The following is a 17,781-nucleotide window of genomic DNA, read 5'->3' on the forward strand; positions in this document are numbered from 1 at the left end:
GATAACAAAGAGGATTGAAAACCTGAACACAGTTCTATGATATTTGAGGCTACAAGTCAGGCTCTTACCTGCAGAGACATTTCGATGAGCATCAGAAGCTTCTTGATGCCAATCCACACCCTTTTGCCCTTCACCTCCTTGGTGATCATGGCTCGCTCACTGTCCTTAAAGCTGCCCAGAAGCTAACAAAAAAACACAGAAACCTGGGTAAGCACCATTCTCACTGATCTACAACCTACAATGGCACCATTACGTAGACCTCAATTAATGTTCATCATTGCAGAATCAAAACCCAACGATACATTTTTGCCTGTCAAATCATGAAAATCAGGCAAGGTGCAACGTTAAGGTAAGAAGAACTAGAAATACTGCCACGCGGTTGTATGCCTCTGCCAACCAGTAGCCAGTTTGGATATAAAATGTCATCACTTCATCATTTTATCCTATTAGACATTTGTGTAAAACTTAAAAATAATTAGCATATGAATCATTGAGTTATGGCCAAAAACATGTTTTGTCACAGTGACCTTGACCTTTGACCACCAAAATCTAATCAGTTCATCCTTGAGTCCAAGTGGAAGTTTGTGCCAAATTTGAAGAAATTCCCTCAAAGCGTTCCTGAGATATTGCGTTCACGAGAATTGGGACGGACAGACGGACGGACAACCTGAAAACATAATGCCTCCAGCCACGGCTGTGCCGTTTTGGCAGCATAAAAATGCTCCACACCATCTGTTCCACCGTTTCTCTCAGCCTGTCCTTCTCTCACTTCTGTGTTCCTTCTACCACTTCTGCCCCAAGATGCAGTTCCTTCTCCATGTCTGCATCCACTCCTTCTCTGCTGCTCTCTTGCCCCAGGGAGGGAAATGCCCTCAGTCACCAGGTCATTGAATATGAATATAGTGACCATGAAGGGGGGGGGGGGGGTTGTATTTTCTGTACAGGCTAAGAGTTGGCTAACCAGAGGACTGTGCCACCGAGCCTCTCCAATACGACATTTTTAATATTACCCCTTCAGGAGAGGACGGACAATATAGTGCATGTACAACCTAGCAACTAGATCAGAAGAAGCTTATTGCAATTGCTAAGCGCAAAAAAGCTCTTTTGAATCTTTCCACTGTGGACCATCACCTCACCACTACAGGAAAAAATTCTTCTTGCTGGATGGGCCCTCATTGTACACAAAAAGCAACATTTTGAGCATCTCTTCCAAGACGCATCTCTTCCCATGGAAAAAACAAAGGAGATGCATAGCTAACCAAAAATCATGTTTTTGTTTTGTTATATGCTTCTGTCATTCTGTCAGAAGTTATTGTATTGTTAACCAGTATGTGTGATATTTTGCCTTTATTAAACAATGTTAGTTGTCACAAATAAATAAGCATTTACACCAGAAAGCAGCTAATGCCCTTTCCTGAGAATCTCACAAGGGAATGCTGACAAAAGCAGTAGGTAACAATAGCTATCTACACAGAGGTTATTTTGTCTAAAGAAGTGAAATGTCCCTCACTCAGCCAGCATTTAACCGGATTGGGACTGAATTTATTATATGAGAATGGGACCTATAATGATTGCTACATGATTAGTACTATTTTGTTTAACATTTTCTGATGAAAATTGACTGCTTATTTAATGCACCATTTAATGTGAGTCATTCGCAAAGAAAGGCATTCATTTTGACAAGGAAAATCCAGCGGCAGCAGGGCATGGAGCCAAGCTGGCTGTCAAACCCTGCCCAGGGCTCCTATCCAGCTCCCTCCTCTCGTGTACTTTCTGTCTTTGCCTTTCCTCCACCTCCCCCTCACCTCCAGGGCCTCCACCAGTTGCTCCCCAGTGGCGATGTTGGGGATGTGGATGGTGGTGCTGAAGGCGTCCAGCATCTCCATCTCTTGCAGAACGTCCTTACGGCTTGTCGTTCCGATGATCAGCAACTTGCGGCCCTGAGGGGAGGAATGCGCAAGGGGGGGGGGGGGGCTTTAAGTGTTACCACAGGTACCTCCTGTGCTCTCACACAACAATCCTTCCTCCCCTCTCACTCAAGCGGAGTGTTACTCATTTAGGCACTTATACATCCATTGACTACTCAGTGGTTTCAGTGGTGACTCATTCTTGATTCATGCTAGCCCAGGCCACCTACTCGGATATGGCTTAGTAACCAAGCCCCAACCACAGCTCTCCCCATTAGGGCTGGGGTCACTTTCACATGCACACCATTTCAGATGAAAGGTGGGAAGCATTACAGCTGTACAAAGTGAAGTGATTGTTGGGATTACATCTGGATTAATTATAACAGGAATATTTACCCGAGGAGGAGTTTTCTTCAGCAGGACAAGCAATGCTTGCAGGACCAGATTGGAGAAGCGAGGTCCGATTGGGACGTAATCTGAGATACAAATAAGGCAGGTTTTACTTCAAACACTGTGCCCAGCTAACCCTGCCCACTAGAAACCTACCGTTTAGTTAAGGGGGAAAGCAAGCAAATCTCTGCACAGGTTTTTTTTTTTTTTTTTTTGCAAGAATTATTTGAAAATATTTCTGGGCCATTTGTGAATGCAAAAAAGTATAAAACAACATATCAGCAAAGAATTCACAGATTTCAGTTTCCTGGACCTTTAAATCATTCTTAAACAGTTGCATTAGTGCCTTATCAGTGGAATATGTACTGACACAAATCTTAGCAGATAATATGGGAGAACAGATATACTGGTCAGCCTCTGCCGACGATGTTAACTATCTGTGCAAAATATGCAGGTAAATGAACGGGATTTTTCTGCCTCTAAAAAGAACATATATTGAATTCTTAAATAATTTGCTAACAAATTGTTAAATTTAAAATTTTTATTTATACAGGGGTAGTAAGTACTTATACTTTGTCACTATAATATTTTTATTTTATTATTAAGTTTTTACTCCGTTACATTTGAGTGAAACATACTTTTTACTCCTTACATTTTCTTTCAGACCTTCAAATTAGTTGTAACAAATCTTGCACGTTCAACTGGAAACTTCTGATTTATTTATTTCTCAGGATAAACTATCAATCAAATCCTGTGCCCACGATGTGCACTTTAACTCAACTTTTAATTGAAACAGCTAATCAATTGCCAATCAATGGGAAATAAACCCGCCCACATCTGTGCTGATTGGTCCTTGTGCAAGGACCATCCATTAGACCCAAGAGGATCTTTGATTAGATACTACCTGAAGCAGATTTAACAGCTGCAGAAGATGCCCACACACCACAACCAAGCGAAGACATTGGCAAAACAATGTTTTTGCATTCACCACAAGATAAGCACCCAATGCCCGATCTCCATGAAATGTTCTGTTTTTATCAGTCCACAGCAATTATTCTAGAATGAAGTGTTTCCTTTGCCTTCCCCGATCTCATGAATTTTCTGCCTTCAAAAATTCTCCATAAAATTTGAAGAAACTTTATTTTTTGTTTCCTAACGTTAGCCTAGGGTTAACCAGCAAATCAAATTCTAATTAACCAGCAAACAAAATTCTAGCTAACATAAGCTAGTTAGCAGTGTGACTTCTCATGACTGATTAACTGAAAGTGCTATCACAGCACTTGCTGGACTAGCTAATACTAGTTTGACACTAAGCTGGCTACACATTTTCTAGCCAAGTACACTGAATCTCCCTCTTACATTTTTCACAACAGTTTGTGAAGCATTTAGTGTAGCTATATGTTTATATGTAGCTGAATGTAGAGGAGTCTCTGGGGAGGAGAGTGAGTACGGTATGGAATAATGGATAATAAATGGATAATAATCGAACATCACTTTTCAGTGTGCTGTTTATTTTCAATGAAATAACAAGACTTAAATTTTTTTTTTTTTTTTTACATGTCTCAAAGAAGTAGCCTACTATTTTATCGACTACATTTTATGAGAAAACGATGTATCTACTTAGCCAACGTAGATAACACTCTCTTTCAAGCAGCCGTTAGAACAAGTCACGATAAAGAAATCAGCATCCAGGGCTAATACAACCCATTTTGGGAAATTTAGTAAAATAAAATGGCCATATCAAACACATTCTTTCAAACTAAATTGTTTAGAATAAAATCGAAACAAAAACATTTTATTAAAAATAGGGGAAGAATGGGGCCTCCAGTGGGGTAGCCCATAGAGCGCTTTCCACATGCTCATTGCGAGCCGCGACGTCAGCGGTTCGAATCTGACCGCTGACCTTCGTCGCTGTCTCTCCCTCTCTCTCCTCCTAGTTCTTCCTGTCAACTGTGTTCGGTACGATTTTTCGGTACACTGGATTTTTTCACACCCCTATATTATAGGCAGTCCCCAGGTTAAGAACGTCCGACTTACGGACAACTTGTACTTACGAACGGACTGCCATAAAGCCTATTATATTAAAAATTAGAGTTAAATACAATAGTTTGTAATAACGAACGAACGCACGCACTACTTTGTGACGCTCATGAAAACATTGCGCGGCTTAGTATATAGTATATATTTTACTATATATAAGACAAACATTTGACTAACTGAAGCTAAATAAGAACCGTATGTACCTGTTCCGACTTACCAACAAATTCGACTTAAAGACAGACTTAAGAACGGATCTTGTTCGTAACCCAGGGACTGCCTGTATCTAAATGGACTGATGCACATATGAAATGAAATGGCCTCACTGAGATGATATTAAGATCGGATGTACATGGGTTGGTTTTAGTTTTAGAGGCAGCAAACTAACTGTGCAGAAATAACTGTGAAAAGACAAAGTCCAACCTGCAGATCTCTGTTCCCCAAGTACAACTGCAAGATATAAGTACAGATTCTCTCCTTACATACTAGTCTTGCACAGAATGGAATTTGTGAGCAATTAGAAGTTAGGCACATAATGGACATGTAAGCTCTTCATCAGCCAAATCCCCTCCCTCACTTTTCGTATAACCTTTCAGAGATACAGATGAACGTGGTGCCAGGTGACCACCATGGGAGGGCCTCTGGTTTGTTTGTGGGAGGTGACAGGAAAGAGGTACGAGCAAAATGGCCTTACCCAGCAGGCGCTCAATGTCATCCACCACCACACAGCTCAGCTGTGACTTGTAAGCATCGTCAAAAATCTAAAATCAAGGTGGGAAAAGACCGTTTGAGACATGTGACTAAAACCACAAAGCACTGGGGCATGAGAGACCCTAAATATTGTATGGTGTGTGTCAGTGCTTAGAACAGCTAGACTGTCATTTATCATAAATCCCTCTGCTCAGCCCTCTAAAATAATTAGGATGAGCGTACAACTTATTTTTTGATTTTTAGGATATAAGCATGAGGACAAAAGTCAAGACTTACACAACTTTCAATATCGGGATGCTTACCCATTAGATACATATACACACACACTAATAATTTCTCAGCAACCCTTGTTATTAAGCGACTGATCAGTGTGCATTATTTCTCATGTGTGGAACAATGGGTCCATTCACCTTCTTAATGGCCTGGCATTTGGCGATCTCCGAGTGGCCAATCATGTTGTCTGGAGAGCAGATCTTGATGAAGGGGAACTGGGACTCCTCTGCAATTTTGGCCGCCAGGGCCGTCTTCCCACTATGAGGGGGTCCTGGAATAAATAGAGAGGTATGACTCCATATGGTTGAGCGTGTTCTTTCCCATGTCTTCTGTCTTAGTGGAACATTCCCAATAGACCAGCCTGTAGAATGAGCCTTTGAAGCTGCAGTAAGCATTCCAGATTATAGGTTCAAATGGATTGTCAACTGATTCTGCCTGGACTGAAGGACTCATAAAGTGATGCATACTGCATCTTAAAAAAACCGTTTCTTGAATATCTAAGGAACAAAATAACAAGATTATATATTGTTTTACATGTAAATATACAGTATATGTGATATGAGAGCAGAGTGGCTCACCCTCTAGTAGCACAGCTACCAGGGGCGTACGGTCGCTGTTTTTGGTCTGCTGTACCAGCAGCTCCCCATCGTCCATGACTCTGGTTACAGGGTCACCCCACTTAATGATGCCATTCATGGTGTAGCTGGCATAGTCCTCCTGGTTTGTGCCAAAGGCCTGGGTGGTCGGGAGAGGAAAGACAGGTCAGACAGCAAAACCAGACTTTACCAAACATGACCAGTCTTAAGCAGATATGACCAGACTAAACCAGACATGGCCAGACTTAACCAGACATGACCAGTCTATAGCAGACATCACCAGTAAAATACGCATCCAGTTGTATCGTAATTTGATCACCCTTATATTTGCTTAACACCCCCTTCCTCCTGTTGTCTTCATTGTATCCCCTTGTCTGTATTTCAAACTTGTTACAGAATTATTTTCTTTTTTTTTAAACATCAAGTCACCAAGTTAACATGTAGCGTGTTTACTCATCGGAGCATCACTGTAAAATTTGTAACATTTGAAAACTGGTCTGATTTTCAAAAAAAATGTATTTTGGTATGGGCTATGTACACATTCAACATTTCACATGGTGACTCATGTGGTAGGCTGTCTTGTAGTTCATATTTCATTCATTCCATGCTTACTGTCTATTGTGTAAAAAAACAAATTCATAATAATAATAATCATAATAAAGTAAAGTAAATTAATTAATTCAGCCTTGCATTTTTGTAATTCACAAGTTTTTTGAAAAATGCAAATGATACTGCAAATTGATTCTATTGGCCTTATTTAACAAAATCAAAATAGTTTTCCATTATTATTCTAGAGTTAAAATTAAGCAAAATTAATTAAGCCATTTAAAAAAGATATTAGCATAATTAGGTTTGCTGGGAGGTTCCGAAGATCAGGAGCAGGCTACTTTATCACATTTGGAAATATTTTTTCACACAATGTGTGGAATAGCTTGCCTGGACATGTAGTGGACGCAGAAACACTGGGGGTACTCAAGGCCCGGCTTGATACAGTGTTACTACCTAGCTTTAAGGTAAACTAAGCATTAAGTAGTTTAGTGGTAGGAATAGACGAGCAGTGTTCGGCTGAATGGCCTGTTCTCGTCTTACGTTACGTTACGTTATGTTATGTTATCTTATGTTATGAGCAAGACATCCTCAATTAATTTACAGCATCAAATGTGTCACCTCTCTGGAGCATGTATGTTGTGTCATCATACTGGCCGGCCCATCATATCGGTCACAATCTTAGCACTGGCCAGATACCAACTTTCTGGTTTTCCTTCCGATCGTTGGCAGATACTGAAACAACCCCAATATTATTGCACATCCGGAAATAAAATGCTAGTGCAAAATGTTCCTTCTTTTGCACAGACTGCCAAAACACCCAGACAGTGTGAGGATTAAACTAAAGCGGAGGTTCGAGGGTGGGGTGGGGGGGACTCACAGGCTTGATGTCATTTTCCAGGGAGGTCAGGAAGTCATCTCGACTGACCAGCAGCTTCTCTGCCTTCTCCATGTCCACCTCCACCTTAGTGCTGGCCTGCAGAAAAACAAGGGTGCTTGAGCTATAGTCTATTTGACTGGGGGGGATACAGATACATCTGAATTTCATGCACCTAATTTTCACTAAGATAATGGAGACTGAACAGAATCAAATTTATGGAGGGAGGCAGACGGAATGAGAGGAAGAAGAGAAAGGTGGCTCACAGTAGATGATGACAACATACTATGGTAAGACAACCACAAAACCACTGTGAGTATTGCATAGTAAGATAAATTTTCTGTACACTTGTTGATTTGCTCTGTATTTCGTGTTACATCACAGTGAAAAACAAGCACTTAATGACCAAACCTGCTTTCACATTACACTGGCTGGTAAAACTGTACTGTCCTGAAAATACGTATCACACACCGGGTTAAACTCCCTGGTCACAGGGAGTATCAGCAATTCCAGTTTTCATCGGCGTTTTTTTCGCCGACAGACAGAGAAAGAACAAGCTCATAAAACAAACAAATAAACGCACACAGTTCCCCTTCAGTCGTTCCGGGTAATAACAATAAACGAAAATGACAAAGACAAAATAGACCAAACACAGCAAAATCTTTTCTGCCTTTCTGCTCTTCAGCCGTTCAGCTCTCCAGCTTTACCAGCTCTTCAGGGTTCCCGGTCTTGGCTTTGCCACCATGGAAAGTGAGCACACCTTAAGCCCTGGGCTGATTTGTCAATGCAACCCAGGTGTGCGGCCACTCAACTAGTAGTTCTGCAGTCCATATCTGGTGAGATCCTCCCCTATGTGTCCCACAAAATTTCCCTAGAACACAAGCTCTCAATCACAATTGACGGCACCACAGTGACTGCCTGACACTCTGCAAAGAGCCTGGGGGTGGTCCAGGACAACCAGCTTGATCTCAAGGAGCACATCAAGGCAACATCACGGTCCTGCAGATTCCTTGTGAACAACATTAGAAGGATTCGACCATACGTGACTACGCACTCCACTCAGCTACTGGTCCAGACTATGACCTCCTGTCTTGATTACTGCAACTCCCTCCTTGCAAGCCTGCCAGATTGTGCCATACAGCCACTACAGATGTATCAAAATGCTGCTGCCTGACTCGTCTTCAACCTTCCCACACCACTGGCTACCGGTCGCTGCCAGGATCAGTTTGAAAGTCCTGACCCTCACCTACACTGCAGCCAATAGGACGGCCCACTGCCTACTTGTAGGACATGATTCAATTCTATACGCCTGCACGACCACTCTGCTTTGCAGCAGCAGGGTGCCTTGCACCCCCTCACATCTGGGTAAAGGGTTCTCGCTTGTCTACCACGGAGCATCTCCACCCTAGCTCCCCAGTGTTGGAACGAACTCCCTGTCCCTCTACAAACCACTGCCTCATTGCCCATCTTCCGCTGTGGTCTGAATCTCTTCAGACGATACTTGGACTAACTATCACCACTGCGGATCATTTCTATCACTATTCCCCTCAATCAATCATTTCTATCACAATTTTGTGCTACACGTACCTCCTGTGCCACTCATGTTACATGTACCTCCATCCAGCACTTATTGTAGCTTGTATCATTGTCTTAATGTTGTAGCTTGTAATGCTCCTAGTTTGACTTAGCATAGGTCAGAGTAATGTTCAATGTGTGAACTGGACCATATGTGTTCATAGCTATGAATAACTGTACAGAATGAGAATGACCTTATTGAACCTGTGTTTTGTAGTTGTTCCAATGACCTTTGGTATGTACTTAGACAGAATCCTCACTTCCCTGTTACCAATGCGAAAGTCCCAAAAATAGAATGGCGGTTACAGTTTGGAAAGAAGTACCTAAAAGAGCCTGCAGAGTTTTTGAAAAAGGTCCATTGTGAGACAATTAAATAAATTGGTAAATTGGTTTACAAGAGCAATCAAGGAGAATAATAGAGGGGTGATTTAACAATTTATCTAATTGTCTCACTATGATTGGCTAGCAGCCTTATTGAATTGTCTCATAATAATTGGCCAGCAGCCCTAATGAAAAGCAGCTGTTACTTGTTCAAAAGAAGGTGGAATGTCTTAATCATTGTACCTGAACACTGGAGGCAACATGCTGAAACATTTGTGCATGATTCTGCATTGAAGAAAACAAAACAATAAATAATGACATTCTTTTGAAGCTTTGTAGCCATTTTTTGAGTGTGAACCAATTTCTTTTCAATTGATGATATTTCACTGGTTTCAGTGCACCAAACAAATTAAAATGGGTGAGCGCGGTGATTTCTCTTGCTATGAACTGATTATCAATATAGCAAATGAATAACAATAAATAAGAAAGGGAGTTTTCTGCACATTTTTCTTTGTGCCATACGAGTGTGTAGCATTTAAATGTAGTATCAACCGATTCGCTGGAGCATAAAAAAAGGATTATCTTTAAACAAAATAGTACTCTCAGTTCCCGTTTATTTTGCTTGATTAACAACCAAACAATTAATTCACTGAATTATGAAAACCGATAGGCCTATGAGCCTACAATCCCAGAGCTTTGCTGAACTGTATCTCATGTTATTGTTGCGTTTTCTCCTCATCACCGTAAATAATGAAATTAATGTAATTATCACCATGCACGTGGATAGCCCATTGGAAAATGCTGCAAAAGTTTTTGATGCAAAGAACAATAACACTATAAAAAATTGGTGATCATTCCGGAAGTGCTTTTATTAATTTATAATACCACGATAAATGTTAATGTGACTATCGCTGAACAGGAAGTTTGCCGTGAATTGTGGGCAATATAACCTTGCCGGGTCTGCTCTGTTGCAGAGATATTCCCTTCAGAAATGTTGGGGGTGGAGGTTCGTTGTCACTAACTTCACTTGACTTTTAACCATCGAGATATACAAGAACTGTGGGGCTTTTTTTGGCGCCAGTGCATGCGCACTGGGTACTTAAACGTGAAGGGCTGAATCGGAATTGAAAAAAAATGTATACACTACATGGCCAAAAGTATGTTTATTTAGTGAGTTTGGCCACTTCAGCCACAGCCATTGCTAACAGGTGCATAAAATCAAGCAAACATTGGTAGTAGAATGAGTCATTCTGAAGAGCGCAGTGACTTTCAACGTGGCACTGTCATAGGATGCAACCTTTCCAACAAGTCAGTCAGAAAATTTTCTACCCTGCTTGAGCTGCTGCAGTCAACTGTAAGCGCTATTATTGTGAAGCGGAAACTAGGAGCAACAACAGCTCAGCTGCGAAGTGTTAGGCCACATAAGCTGAAACAGGCCCTTTCCTGTTTCAGCATGACAATGCCCCCGTGCACAAAGCGGTATCCATCAAGAAATGGTTTGCCGAGTTTGGTGTGGAAGAACTCGACTGGCCTGCAGCTCCCTGACCTCAACCCCATCAAACACCTTTGAGTTGGAATGCCAACTGAGCTGGGGCTTTGTGCCCAACCTGACTCATGCGCTTGTGGCTGAATGGAAAGTGAATCCCTGCAGCCATGTTTCAAAATCTAGTGGAAAGCCTTCCCAGAAGAATGGAGGTTGTAATGGGAGCAACACCATATTAATGTCCATGGTTTTGGAATGTGATGTTCAACAAGCACATATCGGTGTGATGGTCGGGTGCCCACATACTTTTGGCCATGTAGTGTTTCTATGTCTGTGCAGCTCAGACTTAGTTTAGTGTGAAATACTTTTTTTTATTCAAAAGTACATAATACAACATAGTATAATTTTATCTGAGTAAATTCATAGTTTTGAATGGACTTCAATGGGGAAATTTGCTTTTTGGCATCAGAGGCCCAATGAGCTGCAATACCTCTAGTAACCACTGGAGTTTGCGAACTTCAAGGGATGGTAAATGGTAAATGGACTGCATTTATATAGAGCTTTTATCCAAAGCCCTTTACAATTGATGCCTCTCATTCACCCATTCACACACACACTCACACACCAATGGTGAAAGGCTGCCATGCAAGGTACTAATCAGCTCATTGGGAGCAATTAGGGGTTAGGTGTCTTGCTCAGGGACACTTCGACACGCCCCAGGCGGGGGATCGAACCGGCAACCCTCCGACTGCCAGACAACCACTCTTACCTCCTGAGCAATGGTGCCCCCAACACTTAAATGGCAACAGAGGGTAGATCCAGGTCTCAAAAGGGATTCCCCAAGTGAAGTCTGAAGCTGAAGTTTGCAAGGGTGGAGCAAAAGCTGGACTGGGATGCAGCCTTTGTGGATCTCAAATCAGTCTGTTTGTCTAATGTCGCCCTCTTGTATACAGGAGGTGAACACACATTTTATGAATTTTAGTGCATTTGAAAGCACAGTTTTCACAACAGACAATAGGCTACAATGTAGGGTACCAGAGATCATCCAGGGGGGTGGGAGTAGTAGAGAGAGAACACCCCCACCAGTTGGATTATCCCTTTCCCATTTCAATAAAAATTTAATTTAACTTTTGAAAATAATCCCATTTTTCAATTTCCTTTTTTTGGCTTTAAAAAACCACAAAAAGATATACACTTGCTATTTCACAGTACTAGCTGGGAGTTGGAGCATGTCCACACATAAACCCAGTAAGCATACATAAGTTACCATGACGTTTGCATGATGCAATCAAATCCATTGGTAAGACAAGGTATTTACAGTGTTTCCTCGCTGGCCCTACATCCCCACTATGCATTGAACAGCGACGTCCAGGCAACTCAGGGTCAAATGCTATAAGGATGAAGCCACACTGATTGCAGGAAAAAAAAACTTTCAATACAGCGTTCGTTAAATGTCTGTCAATCGTATCTATTTTGAAATTATGGCACAGGAATAATTATCGAGTCAACCTTAACAGATCTCTGGAATGGGGATATTGCACCATTGCTTCAGGTCGCTTCGCCGGTGTAAGTACACAGATGGCATCCCCAGCACTCACTGTATGCTTCTCATTCCGGTCCCCTTCCAGAACAGGTGGCACTTTGACGTATGAACCCCTTATTGGACATGCCGCTAAGCATGCGTAACTATGTACTAATTCACACAGGATCTTACCCGTTATTACGCTGTTGGCTAAAGCACTGCAAGTCAAGTAGTGAGCTAAAGCAAGTGAACTGTAGAAAGGCCTGTATGGTAGGCCTAGCGCAAAGATGAAGCTGGCAGTCCAGCAATGCACTGGGGTTACAACTAAATAATCGCATATAACTAATGCAATTATTGTGACAACAGACATTATCAACAACTTAACATTTCTATAGGTAAGCGCCAAGCTGTCAAGCTATTTAGCAAGGGAAAATGCATGGGCAGCAAAGTGATACATTTCCGTGACAGGAACTGAACAGAAGTTAACGTGGCTTTATCTTGCATATACAGATGACCTATTGTTATTGCATCTTTTAATGCTCGTTGCCATGGTAACATGTAAATGTAACTGAATCTTTGCATGAATGATAGGTAGCCCTGGTGTGGGTCAATGAAGGCTGACCTTGATGTGGCGGTTCATGGCTGTAGACTGGGCGGCCCTGACAAGCCCCTCCAGCTCGGCACCGCTGTAGTTCTTGGTCTCTGTGGCCAGCTCCTTCACGTCCACATCGGAGGCCAGCAGATTGAATTCTCTCATCTTGGCTGTGTGGATGTTCAGGATCTGAACCCGGCCTTTCTCGTCTGGCAGTCCTGGATAAGGAGAGGGAAAAGAGGGCATGAGACTGAAGGAAGAGATGGGGAGGATAGACAAGTACAAAAAGGAAATGTGCATGCACTTCACACGGTACGGATTGAATGAAAGTATGCTAAATGTACATAGAAATGTACATAAACATGTACATGTAAATTACATGTATGCAAACTCTGGGGGAGGATGTAAGAAGTAAGGCAGTAACATGTATATGAGAGCCAGAGGAAACCAGTGGTGACAACACCCCAACAGAAAAATGACCCCTGTATCAGCCCTTTTAATTCATTTAGACTCAAAGTAACATTTCACTGTTGATTGACAATTAAAAACCAATTTGGCAAATCCAGGGATCACTTAAATTACTTGCCAATCTGTGTTTCTTAAGAACAAAATCAAACACCAGCATTTATTTGTAATTTGAAGAGAACAAGAAATATTTTGATTTAATCCAGGCCGTAAAGCAAGCGACAGACTGGGCCACCCAAAAGAGAGGAAACTTAATTGCATATTGGCACAGTATACAGGAAATTACAGAATGGAAGGTTTATGAAGGAAGATTAAGAACCAAGTAATAACAGACACAAGCTATACGCAACCCGAGGAAAGGGACCGGTGATATGCTTGAAAAGACACTGAAGTGCTTGTGCTTTTCATAATTCTTACCTATCTCCATCTTCACCTCCAGCCTTCCAGGTCTCAATAAGGCTTCGTCAATCAGATCAGGCCTGTTGGTCATTCCTGATGGACAGAAAAGAGTTGATATGGGTGTCTCACATAGGCCATAGAAAAGAGCTCCCTCTACTGCTTCCTGCACCCAAACAATCGGTGCAACCAGTTTTCGTTGTTTTTAAAAGTTATACTTTCACAAACAACAAAAGAAAATAAACTAAGCACTTGTAATTCTATTGAAATTTTGACATATCCTTTTATCCTTAAAGCAAAAATGTATCCACTGCTTGATGATTTGGTATTACTCATTGAAGACCTTCCTGCTGAAGATCAACAAGGTGATTTGCATTAAACATGCATGGCGATGGAAAACCTGTTAATTGTACAAATATGTTACTGTGCCTGGTTGACGCTTACTCAGTACTGACTGCGCCATGGGTGCTATATGGGCAGACATCGTGACTTGCTGTATAAGCAACTGCTTGGATATGTCAAAATTTTAAAGTAAAATACAGCTCCACAAGGAGGAACACAGATGGAATTACTAACTCAGTTAGCTGGCTAATGTTATTCTACATCATTACAGGGTGAGTAGTATCATATCACCAAGGTTCAAACAGATGACATGGTATGACTTAATTATCAGATAAATAAAATTAGCCAGCAAGCGAGCTATCTTGGTTTTTGACATTGGTAGATGGATTGTTGAGAAACTGAGCAGCCAGATAATACAGACCTTGCTGTCCTAGATAGCCAACTACATAGGAAAAACAGCTTCACATCCCACTCCAGAGGTGGAGGTGGCGATGTTCCTATGGGCTAATATTGGACTATGTATGTACAGCAGGATTGCTCTGGTCATAGCGCTGATTCAATTGGTTTTTGTGTCCTTGATTTTAAGAGTAGGCATCCTTTTCCAAATAGTTCTACATGTTCTGCTAGGTAGCTGCCTTAATGCTAGTGTGAGTCCATTTAGTGGGCTGCCTATAAAAAGTGTCCTCCAGCTCTCCCATGCAAACATCAACTACATCAAAAGGAAATGTATTATTTTCCAGTTAATAAATTAGAAAAAGGTAAATATACATCCTGTCGTTATAGCTTAAGGAACACTACAAATGTTTAAAAAATGTAATAAAATTGATCGCACAATGGGGTGGTGGTGCAGCAAGAAGGCTGTGGGTTCGAATCTCAGCTTGAGGCCTTTCTGTGTGGAGTTTGCATTTTCTCCCCGTGTCCGCGTGCGTTTCCTCCGGGTAATCCGGCTTCCTCCCACAGTCCAAAGACATGCAAGTAGGCTAATTGGAGACTCTAAATTGCCCATAGGTATGAGTGTGTGAGTGAATGGAGAGTGAATGGTGTGTGTGCCCTGTGATAGATTGGCGACCTGTCCAGGGTGTATCCATGCCTCTCACCCAATGCATGCTGGGATAGGCTCCAGCACCCACCGCAACCCTGCTCAGGATAAGCGGTATAGATAATGAATGGATGGATGGATGGATGGATGGATGATTGCACAAGGTCTTTAACCATTTTATGCCGTCAGAAGTACCTATCCCAAAGCCAAGCATTAAAACTACACTGTAAACACAAAAATAACTGAACACACACACACACACACACACACAAACATTTGCGCCCAGCCGTACCTATGACCAGGATGTTGTTGAGTTGTTCCACGCCGTCAATTTTGGACAAGAGCTGGTTGACCACAGTGTCGTGGACACCCGTGCTGCCCGCCATACTGCCTCGCTGTTTGCAGATGGCATCAATCTCATCAAAGATGATTATGTGCAGGCCACTGTTGGCACCCAGCTGAGGGGAAAGGGGTCAGGGTTAGCAAAACTAAAAAGGTAATCTTGACAAAAACTATTTGTGTTGTTGCATAATAAAAAACAACAGAGAGTCATATGTATCTGAGGTAGTTGTTGTTCACTCATTTACAAAGTTGGGGAACTGAAAAATCTCTGCTAGCTGCAACCAGTTTTGAACCAGAACAAGGCTATTGTTTTTGTGGCTTGCTGTGGCCTTCCTGCAAATGTACTATGAATATGATTGATGTGGGTTCAAATCCTTGAGTAGGTGAATCAGATGTAGCCTTTGAGGTGAATCTGAATGGTTCTACAAAAAATGCATCTGCTGAGGGAAGATGGCACACACTGCAGAGATGTGGTTACAGCTTCTCCAGGCTACGCACAGTCTGAAAACCTAAATAGCAGCACAGAATAAGGTATAACCTAGCCCCAGTACAAGAAACTCCCATGGGGCTTATTGGGAGAAATTACTTTAAAGTTCAAGAGTTATTGAAGCCATATATTAAAGGCAAACACATTTTGTGAGAAACTGAAAAATAGCCATGCAAAAGTGCTGATATTGCTCCATAAATCAGTCATCGTTTATTTTTATTAAACGTGTATTATCTGGTTTATAAACTTAAGTTTATAAGTGCATCAAACAATGACCTGGCACCTCGGGTAACTGGCACCTGGGTCTCTCAAAAGTCTTCGTGGAAGCCAGGAGCAAGTCTGAAGTGCTGTCTATGACCACTGACCACGTACATCTATCACAAAGGTCTCTCATTAAGCCAACATGGACGCACAGTTGTGAGACACCACGTAACGTGTAGGGACAGGGTCACTGGCTCCCACACTTTCCTACTGCGCTGCATATTAGATGATGAGGAACGAGCCCATCACTGTCCCATGACCTGATGGACACTGGGGGGCTGGATGCAGGTATTGGGGGAGGGGCTATTCCAGGCTCTGCCACACAGGTCTGTAATCTTTCACCCGATATTTATCTCTCAACACCACATGCTGGTCACGTTTTCTTTTACCCTTTATTCCAGCGGCAAACAGTGTTTCGCGGTCCATACTGACTCCTGTCTTCCGTTCAGAAAAGTGTAGCATTGACTGTGACAGTGCAAATGTGAGTGGGTTTGTTTGTGGGTGGGTGTGCGTATGAACGAACATGTATGCGTATGTGTATACACGGCTGTGTGTGGCACCAGTGTGACTTTTTTGATGGGGAGCCTCACCCTCTTCTGCTCGTCCTCAGCGTCGGCAAACAGCTTGCGGATGTTGGCCTCGGACTCGCCCACGTACTTGTTGAGGATCTCAGGCCCGTTGACGATTTTGGGCTCGCGGGCGTTCAGCATCTTACCGATCTGTCGCGCCATGAGGGTCTTCCCACAGCCTGGGGGACCGTAGAGCAGGATGCCCTTCACATGCTTGCAGCCTGAGGAAAGACGCACAAGAAACATCAGTCCCTGAGAAAAAGAAGGGATTAAAACAGATAACACATACCACACTTCAGAAGAAACACATATTTTTTTTATTTACAAATGTCTTTCAGAAAATTGTCATTGTCTCACTCTCAGTTCTTGAAAGAAGAGGCCAAGTGACACAGAAAAAGAAAGCAAGAGCCGGAGAAAATGAGAGAAAAGCAGGGGTAGAGAGAGAATAGAGCACAAATGAGGAAATAAATGCACTGGGAGCTCTGAGGCAGTTAAAACAAAGCTTCAGATTTTAAAGTGCTAATGGTGCAAACCTATATGACTCATATGTCAATCAATCAACATGGAACTTGAGTATTTTTGGCACAGTCCAGATGGGTTAATAAATGCTAACCCCAACTAGACCTGCTGAGATTTTTTACAAGCCCAAGTTACATTTAAAAAGCTTTCTTTCTCACAGTGAGAATTAAAATATGTGTAAGATGTGTAAGCTAGCTAGTTAGCGATATTTACCTAACAACTACAATGTTAACTATGTGGGGGTATGTTGACTTTACTGTCCAGATCATTTAACCAATCAGACTTTATTTAGCTCAAGCTAAGCTCACTGACATGTTGTGTGGAAAAAGGCATTTAGACAGCAGACTTCTGTCATTGATACCATTTACTTTAGGCAGGCCTATACAGCACAAAACAAAAAATAGGTTTGTTTTAACAAGTGTTTTGCTCTTGTAATGAGAATTAAAATCTTATTTTTATTACTTTCTCTCTCAAATATAAAAATATTAGATTAGGTAAGGGCTAGAAGAAAATTTCTTTGACTAAATTCAA

At 41.9% G+C, this 17,781-nt stretch overlaps 1 protein-coding gene across 3 annotated transcripts in view; it reads right to left on the reverse strand.

The window, feature by feature from the left end:
• LOC118220129 (vesicle-fusing ATPase) overlaps positions 1–17,781 on the reverse strand; it is a 61,758-nt gene that overhangs the window by 9,760 nt on the left and 34,217 nt on the right. For all 3 annotated transcript variants that reach the window (XM_035403772.1, XM_035403771.1, XM_035403773.1), the window contains 11 exons: positions 16,753–16,952; positions 15,365–15,530; positions 13,713–13,787; positions 12,861–13,048; positions 7,341–7,436; positions 5,897–6,053; positions 5,456–5,589; positions 5,029–5,095; positions 2,304–2,383; positions 1,806–1,940; positions 69–182 (listed from right to left, as the gene is read on the reverse strand). In XM_035403772.1, the coding sequence (XP_035259663.1) occupies positions 69–182; positions 1,806–1,940; positions 2,304–2,383; positions 5,029–5,095; positions 5,456–5,589; positions 5,897–6,053; positions 7,341–7,436; positions 12,861–13,048; positions 13,713–13,787; positions 15,365–15,530; positions 16,753–16,952 (1,412 nt within the window). The remainder of the gene's footprint in view (positions 1–68; positions 183–1,805; positions 1,941–2,303; positions 2,384–5,028; positions 5,096–5,455; positions 5,590–5,896; positions 6,054–7,340; positions 7,437–12,860; positions 13,049–13,712; positions 13,788–15,364; positions 15,531–16,752; positions 16,953–17,781) is intronic.

The sequence above is a fragment of the Anguilla anguilla genome, chromosome 2 (genome assembly GCF_013347855.1).
Source record: "Anguilla anguilla isolate fAngAng1 chromosome 2, fAngAng1.pri, whole genome shotgun sequence".
Taxonomy (NCBI): domain Eukaryota; kingdom Metazoa; phylum Chordata; class Actinopteri; order Anguilliformes; family Anguillidae; genus Anguilla; species Anguilla anguilla.